At 40.8% G+C, this 8024-nt stretch overlaps 2 protein-coding genes across 2 annotated transcripts in view; one reads left to right on the top strand and one right to left on the bottom strand.

Moving 5' to 3' along the window:
* The first annotated feature begins 613 nt into the window (after window positions 1-613).
* grik6 (glutamate receptor, ionotropic, kainate 6) lies at window positions 614-5510 on the top strand. Its single transcript, XM_029431681.1, has 10 exons — window positions 614-692; window positions 865-950; window positions 2569-2600; window positions 2699-2878; window positions 3103-3326; window positions 3504-3601; window positions 3728-3945; window positions 4024-4243; window positions 4336-4580; window positions 4929-5510. The coding sequence occupies exons 2-10, from the start codon at window positions 866-868 to the stop codon at window positions 5031-5033; spliced, it is 1407 nt and encodes a 468-aa protein (XP_029287541.1). The 5' UTR covers window positions 614-692; window position 865; the 3' UTR covers window positions 5034-5510.
* A 253-nt stretch (window positions 5511-5763) lies between these two features.
* The window catches only part of plch2b (phospholipase C, eta 2b), a 10061-nt gene continuing 7800 nt past the window's right edge, over window positions 5764-8024 (bottom strand). Inside the window, exons 17-21 of the mRNA XM_029432860.1 lie at window positions 7913-8024; window positions 7722-7806; window positions 7492-7638; window positions 6954-7033; window positions 5764-6867 (exon numbers count right to left, since the gene is read on the bottom strand). The exon at window positions 7913-8024 is cut by the window's right edge and continues 13 nt beyond it. Of these exons, the coding sequence (XP_029288720.1) occupies window positions 5764-6867; window positions 6954-7033; window positions 7492-7638; window positions 7722-7806; window positions 7913-8024 (1528 nt within the window). The remainder of the gene's footprint in view (window positions 6868-6953; window positions 7034-7491; window positions 7639-7721; window positions 7807-7912) is intronic.

The following is an 8024-nucleotide window of genomic DNA, read 5'->3' as shown; positions in this document are numbered from 1 at the left end:
CAATATGTTTTTCTCTCTCCGTTTTACAACTTTTTGATAAACCCTCAGGGCCTCAAAAAATGTTTAACCTTTCAGTCAATTCTGTGATCTGATTTTTTTTCCTTTTAAAATGTTAATACAGAGCAGATAATGCTGCACACACTTGTTAACCTTCTTATACTGAACTCACGCAAATACCTCCACAGGAATGGTTACATTCATATCTGTACCTTTAATCCAAATCAGTTATTTGTGGATATGTCATTTATTTTAGTAGCAACGATTCTACTTAAAGAATTACTTCTTTTTTTTTACTAAATAAACGTTAACGTAAGAATCTCTGTAAATTTAATATACAAAGCATGACAGCTGCTTTCAGCTTTAGGAACTTCAAATATTCAATCTTGTAAACATGAAATGTTAATGTCATAAAACCTGTGAAACTCAGCTTCACTAAAATACAAGTTCAATATTACCAATCTTACAAGATATTCTTCAAAGTCTTTTTTTAATATAAACACCCACATTATGTTCATACCGCATGCTGCTTCTTCCCACCCCTTCAAAATGTATTCACTTTCTCCACCCACAAAAACTTCACTGGCTGTCTTCTTAACACATTTGAAACTGAAAAGCTTCAGATCACTCCCAGTCGAGATCACTGGGGACTGTCTGAAGTCGGATCCAGAAGCCACATCTAGGACTCTTGTCGGGTACGGACATCCATCATACACTCTACTCAGTGATTGTCGGTGGGACCATTTAATGTGTTGATTTGATTCACGTCTTTGCATTTCTATCATTTAATATACATAATATTTAGGTTTATCCATTTGATTCATCTGATGCACAACCAACCACTTGTTGTCTTTTTATAACTTTTAGGATGCAAATCAGGAGACTCACGATGGTGTTTGGCTTCTTCGTATTGTCTGTTGGGTTGTTCCTGGACATGGGAGTGTGCACTGCAGGTAAGGAACAATTTATTTTTGTGAAAGTGTTGTACTTGTAGAAATAATACTGACACACTGAATAATTTCACCATGCTTGTTAGATAACACTGATTCATTTGTAACCTTCAAAACATTTTGAAAGTGACTGTGTGCATTTGATATTGACGTTGGTCTGATTGACAACATTAGAAAAATGTAGTTTTCTCTCTTTACACTGATATTTCAAAGTTTGACCCGGTCACTGCATTTGTTATTCAATGTGGTGACAGTTTGCTTTTTTGCTCTGCCAAATTCCTCATGTTTTCACTGCTGGATTTGGTAGAAATTCCTCATGCTTGACGAGACACAAATACATAAACAGTCTGCTTGGATCAGAAGTAAGTGTAGCGCTACATCCTGTCCAACTCTTGCGGAAAAACAGAAAGGGAAGCTAGCCAGGAAAACTCTCACAAAAAACGATAATAAATTAACTCCATGGAGCAAACAAAGGCCTTGTGTTTCAAAGTGGCCAACAAGTCTTGAAGAGCTTGTATACGTGTCATCTTTTGAAAAGGAGAATCTGATGGTTGTCAGGATCACCCTGTGGTGATGGATCCCCAAGGCCTTGGCCTGAATCTGAGCTTTTGATACTCTTTGACTTCCCTCCCATCTCACAGTGCCACGGCATTGTGACTCTTTGAATTAAAACACTGCTCTAAATAGATTGTGGTGTTCAAACCGTTTTCAAGAAGGAGAGTAGAGAGGCCAGATCTCTAGGACACCGGAAACCAGTTGTGACTGGAAGGTCAATACATGCGACCCAAAGTCAATCAGGGACATCTCTGCAAGTCAGAGTAAAGTCTGAAGATACAAAAAGGTCTTTGATTCTGCCATATTTAGCTGTGAACAACTTTTTGGTAAAAACAAATCAGTCGTTGTCTTTCTCTAATGTTTTCCCATTATTTGTTGCCCCCTCATGTCTTTCTCAATTTCCAATGTCAAGACAAAGTTGCACTTTTATATTTAGATAGTGGTTCCTAAGGTCGGTACCAAGGCAACCTGGATGGCTGAAGGAACGGTGACATAAGATTAGTTTATTTTCATTTATTATTGGACATTTTTAATATTGTTAAACCACATAATAAAGAATCAACATCAACATTATCTACATAGTATATTACATTTGAAAACATATCAAAGCAGAACAACTAAGAGTTTGCATATCTGCTTTATGAGGATGTAGGCACAGCGGTGCTTTGAGTTAAATGCTAAAGTAAGACAATTCATGGGTCACCAGGGTCAGTGGGATTCATCCTCTGAAAATGTATTTCTCTACAAATTCATGGTTCATTTTGTGCCAATCCATTTCGTATATGTGGAGAGATTTCATTGGATAAGTGAAAACTAAGACCCGCTGGCACTAGATGAAAAGTCAGGGGATCCCCAAAGTCATTATGATTCATCCTCCAAAACATTTTTGTTTCTTATCCCTTTAATCATCTGATGACCCCTCAAATGTATCTTAAGACCCCTTGCAGGTTGAGAATCACTGATTTATTCCCCCATGTAGATATATCTTCCCAGTTTTCATAGAGACGATGAAATGTGCATGTGTCTAAAAGTTATCGTACTAACGTGTTCCCTTACTTTTCCCCAGTGCAATCAGAGATGAGAATCACAACAATAAAGGTACTTAATTGGTTTCTTTCAAGCCTCTAATAAAGGTACATTTACAATTTAAGATAAAACACATTTCACTGATTGTCTTTTGACATATTTTCTTTTAGCAAGAACCATATGCGATGTCCAAAGGCACACAACTGGAAGGCTTTTGCATGGACCTGCTGTCTGAAGTAGCCAAGAAACTGGGTTTCAAATACAAAGTGCAGCTGGTGAAGGATGCTTCATACGGCAGACAGGATGAGAACGGGAACTGGAATGGGATGATTGGAGAGGTGGTGAGAGGGGTGAGTGCATGAAAACTGACATTTGGAAAGGTCAAAGGGCAGTCAACCACTCTGCAGGAGCTTGAATTACCCAGCTGGCGTCTGTGACTCACAACCGCTACATTCAAATTCAGTGAATATGTGGTGTGAACATTATCAGCAGGGTTTTTGGTTCAATTAGACTCTCTAATATTCCTTGAGGAGTTTCTATAAATGTACAGTAAGTATTTATGCGTTCCCTCCAGGAGGCCGACCTCGCTATTGCTCCTCTGACTCTCACTGCAACTCGGGAGAAAGCTGTGGGGATGACCAAACCGTTCATGCAGACAGGAATCAGCATCCTGCTGAGGAAAGACACCTCAGAGGGAACAGGCCTCTTTGATTTCCTGTCTCCATTTACAGCCGAGACCTGGGTCGGCATACTCATCGCCTACCTAGGGACCGCTGCTTGCATCTTTGTAGTTGCCAGGTTAGTGATGCAAGTATAATGTAATAAAAAAAGTGATAATAATGATTTATTTGTTGGTGTTTATTGATGTGTAGTGGATCTGAATCTCTTGTCTGTGGATATTTTCACATTTCTGCTGGCAGTGAAATCCCTTTCAGTGCGGTCACATTAATAAGTAATATCTTTATGCAAATCCAGACTCAGCCCATGTGAGTGGAGTCAGCCTCAAAGTGAGAAGAACAGATTCAGCCTCCTCCACAGCCTGTGGTACACAGCTGGAGCTCTGACTCTACAAGGTAAAAAACTTTGTATGCCACCCAATAGTGACTGGTGATAAATAATGAAAGAATTTGTTTCTGTTCTGGAAATTCTCTCCATCTTTCCTCGAGACATTTCTCTTTTGACTTTTTTTGTGTTGTCAGGTGCTGGCCCCCACCCAAAAGCTCTTTCAGGACGTGTCATCTGCTGCAGCTGGTGGTTATTCACCATCGTCCTCCTAGCTTGTTATTTCTCCAACCTCAGCTCCTCTAAGACGTCTGAGTCCACTCACCTGACAGTGAAAGGGTTTGAAGACTTGGCCAATCAGGACACGATCGAGTATGGCTGTTTGGCTGGCTCCTCCACCCTTGCCTTCTTCAAGGTAGGCTACAGACATCGGAGCATTTATAGATCCCTCGTCTCACTGCTGTTTCTCTAATTCAGTTTTTCCTTCATGCAGAATTCAAACAATCCGGTGTACCGCAGAATCTATGAACACATGGAGAGAGCTAAGAGTTTTGTGTCATCTATGGACGAAGGGGTCCGGCGTACGAAAGATGGAAACTTTGCCTTTATTGGAGAGTCCGTTTCTTTGGACTTGGCAGAAGCACGTCATTGTGAGCTGGTCAGAGCACATGAAGTCGTTGGGATGAGGGGATACAGCATTGCTGCCACTCTTGGTGAGGTTATTCATTTTGAAAACTCATTTTAAAATGACATTTAAAAAAACTAAAATAGTATAATTAACAATATACCTATCAATTTCCTCAAGGCTCACCCATCATAAAGAACCTCAGCGTGGCAATCCTACAGCTGAGCGAGGCCGGGGAGTTGGCTTACCTGCGAAGCAAGTGGTGGGCCAGCAGCTGCATAGAAGACAAGGCAAAGTCTTCAGCTGTGCAGCCGCACAGCCTCAAGGGAATATTTCTGGTTCTGTCCCTGGGCCTGGGGCTGGGAGCACTGCTGGCTGTCCTGGAGCTCACCTCCAAGAGCCGCAGAATTGCAGCTGAGCAGAGGGTGTGTGCAAGTGCATTCACAAATCACATCACGTCAGGCGGAAAAAAAACAATCCATCTCAAAAGTGTCAACTTTTCAGAAACTAAACCAAACAGACATTTGTATTTGTGGTTATCCAGTAGGGGTTTGAACTGTTTCTTAAGCCTGAAGGTCTTGCAACATTTGCACAACCAAATAAAGATAACGTAATGTGTTACAGTTGTAACAAAATGCAGAAGGACACAAGCAGACTTAGACGGTCACGCTCTCTCATCCACAAAATAATATTTACTATTATTCAATTCATGAACATATTAACTATTGATTTGTTTCAGTTCTGTTTTATTGTTTTAATTGTCTTTCCCACAGAAATCCTGCTGCGCTGTGCTGACTGAAGAACTGAGCCTACGCTTGAGGACCAGAAATGCAAACAAACCTCAAGAAAATGTAGACATAGATAAAGAAAAAGCATAGAAACGTCCTACTGACATGTCGTTTAACAAGTCTGAAAACATTAACTTTTAGTTTATTTTGGTTTCATAGCTGACCATTTTCTTTAATATTTAACAGAAACATTAACTCAATTGTAGGTTATGAACTTTCTTACTTGTAGAGATCGATCAGATACATATTCAGTAAGAATAAAAAAAAACTCACATTTTATTAAAATGATTAAAATGATCAATTTATTGATCAAGTACGAATGCTACAATTTCAATGAAAAAGCAAACATAGTTTAGATATTATAAAAACAAAATTGTAAAATGATCAATGTTTACAGTTTGACTAACAAATAGTACTCATATACTTAGTTTACTCTTACTTGATTTTCATGCTATTTTGTACAGTTGGCAATGGCATCACATCATTTTCACAACGATTTGTAATCAAAAACTATTTCATGAATAAAAACTGTGTTAATTGTAATCATTACAGCAGGCCTAAAACAATAAAAACTGTCTAATTGTGTAATTCTGCATGGTGTCTTCTTAATGATCTAGAAAGAAAATCTTTTTGTGGTTGTGTTGTTACTCTTTTTCTTTGCCTTCTGAAGGATCTTGTTGTCTTTGGAGTTGTCAGTCAAATCTAAACTGTGGTCTAATCTAAAAGGGGAAAAAATAAAAGCCATAAATTAATACAGCCATTAAAGTTTTTATATCTGCAATTCTTTTTAGATACCTTTTGCAAATATGAATCACAAAATCTACGACTGACCGTTTTGAAAAATTGGCGATTTACAGCGGATCTCTCTCATCCTCTGGTCAAAAAGAGCCTTCATCTCCCTCTGCAAGGTGCCCTCACGTTGCTCTGCCCCGGCTGGCACACAGGAGGGTCCAAACTCCAGACTGTCAGTGCTGCCGTCACTGCCGCTGGATGTACTGTCAGACAGGCAGAGGCCGTTAGGGATGGGCCTCACCTGTCTACTGTAGCTGTTGTAGTTTTGTGCACGCTGCGTCTGCCAGTTGGGTGTCTGAGGAGATGTAGTTGATTTTCGAGGGCAACTGCGTGAGCGGGCCTTTATTCGCATTGGGGTGGACTGTCGGGGTGTGGCTGGAGCCCCTAAAGTCCGTCTCACCCTGGAAGGGGACGGTGGAGGGATGAGTGGAGAGGACTTTTCTTCGTGCTGGATCAGATTCTGTGGCACGAGGCGAGGCCGAGGCTGAGGCAGCGACTGAGAGAGTGAATCAGGCTGACTTTGAGTTTCTGTTAGTTGCTCAGGTTTAATAGCAATGACCTTGTCTGGCTCTGGTTCTGTTGGTAATTCCTCTGATTGTTCAGGATGCTTCGGTTCAAACATCTGAACTGTCTCCTGCTCAGCACTTTTGGACTCTGGTGATTCATCCGGTTCGTTCTCCAACTCTTCTTTTATTAGATTGTGGCTGTCAGGAGCAGGACCATCAGGACAAGAAGCCTGGGGTGAGGTCTCAAGGTCAAAGCTGTCCTCTTTCGCACAGGGTGCAGCCCCTATGTGGTGGGAGTCAGTGGAAGACATCCGGCTGAAGATCCCTCTCCTTGTCTCTGATGGTTCATGAATTTTAACTCTGTGAGCTCGCCTCAATGGCTCACTCATGGCCCCTTTGAGGATGGCAGCCTTGGCGGCTGGGCCTTGTACCAGAGGAAACATTTCTCCATTCCTGCTGTCAAGAGAAATGGTATCCAGATCCTTGCGGAAGAAGAGAGCGCGTCCATCTTCTGAGGACTGGACAGAGAAGTCTAGAGAAGGCTGCCTTTGAGGACCCTTCATATGCTTCTGAGCTGCTTTTTGGAAGTGTTTTCTGGCTGCTTGCACCGCATTTGTGGGTTTGATCTGTTTCACAAAGGACACCAAAGGTTTTAAGACAGAGTTGTCAGATGAAACTGAAATTAGATTTGACTTTATTTAGAGAAGCTAACCTTTCCTGTCATATCATTGATAGAGACATGAACAAAGATGGATGACTCCGCCATCCCCTCCAGGTACACATGCCGATAACCTACAGATTTTGCATAAACAAATGATTGTTAACCTAAATTTCATTCATATTATGGGAATAGTTTGACATTTTGGTAATATACTTATTAGTTGTATTGCTGGGAGCTTATTTGTTTGATCTGTGTTGTTAAGCGCTTTAAGTGGTCTCTTTGACAAGAAAACCGCTATAAATGCAGTTTATTTACTATTTCTTCTTGTAGCGTCCTGGAGTGTTAAGGTCCAGGAAGTTACTACAAGATATAAGTTAATAAGTAGTGGGTTTTATAAGGGCTAGTTTGCAGATTGTGTTACTTTTGGAAAAGCTAGCTGTTTCTCCCTGTTTCCAGTGTTTTGCTAAGCTAAACTAAGCTAATTGGCTGCAGCCTTATTGATCTGACACATATGAGAGTGGTATAAACCTTCTCTTCTAACTCTATCTATACAATAAGCGTAGTTCAGATATCCCATAATGTAATTTACCTGGCATCATACTGCTGAGAGCAACAGTTCTCTGTCCAATGAAATCTCGTCCAATAGGATCATGATCCCACACTTGGAAATGCACCAAGGCGATCTGCGGCATTTGAATGTTGAAGACGAAGGTCTCCTCCCACATTGGGTTGAAACCTGAATGACAGATTAGGGAAGATACACAAATAGAAAAACTGGAAAGTCGACAGACTGTTATGAGATTATGAGATGGGACATACCATTATCATCCACCACCGTGGTCTGCTGCTTGGAACTATCAACATTCAGACCGATTATCTCAACCTCAACGAAGGGATCGATAATCTAGAAGTAGAGAAACATGAGTAAAATAACATTTTAGTGATGAAAAAGATAGTTTTAAAGGTTTGTCAGGTGTCTCAATAATAGATAATGTCTGCAGCATGTCCACCTCTCCTCTGTCCCCAAACATGGAGTCTTTGGGTTTGGGAAGCTGCTGTCCGCTGATGATCTTCAGCACTAACTGAGTCTTTCTGCGTCCTTGTAGAGGATCCTCCAACATG

The sequence above is a fragment of the Cottoperca gobio genome, chromosome 5 (assembly GCF_900634415.1).
Source record: "Cottoperca gobio chromosome 5, fCotGob3.1, whole genome shotgun sequence".
Taxonomy (NCBI): Eukaryota; Metazoa; Chordata; class Actinopteri; order Perciformes; family Bovichtidae; genus Cottoperca; species Cottoperca gobio.
Note: the sequence above shows the minus strand (reverse complement) of the source record. Positions and strands in the feature narration are given on the sequence as shown.

Bases quoted from the DNA above. Each gene is read 5' to 3' on its own strand.
- grik6 (XM_029431681.1), top strand. From the start codon at position 866: ATGCAAATCAGGAGACTCACGATGGTGTTTGGCTTCTTCGTATTGTCT. The intron at 951-2,568 runs GTAAGGAACAAT...ACTTTTCCCCAG, and splicing joins CATGGGAGTGTGCACTGCAG to TGCAATCAGAGATGAGAATC. The intron at 4,244-4,335 runs GTGAGGTTATTC...AATTTCCTCAAG, and splicing joins CAGCATTGCTGCCACTCTTG to GCTCACCCATCATAAAGAAC.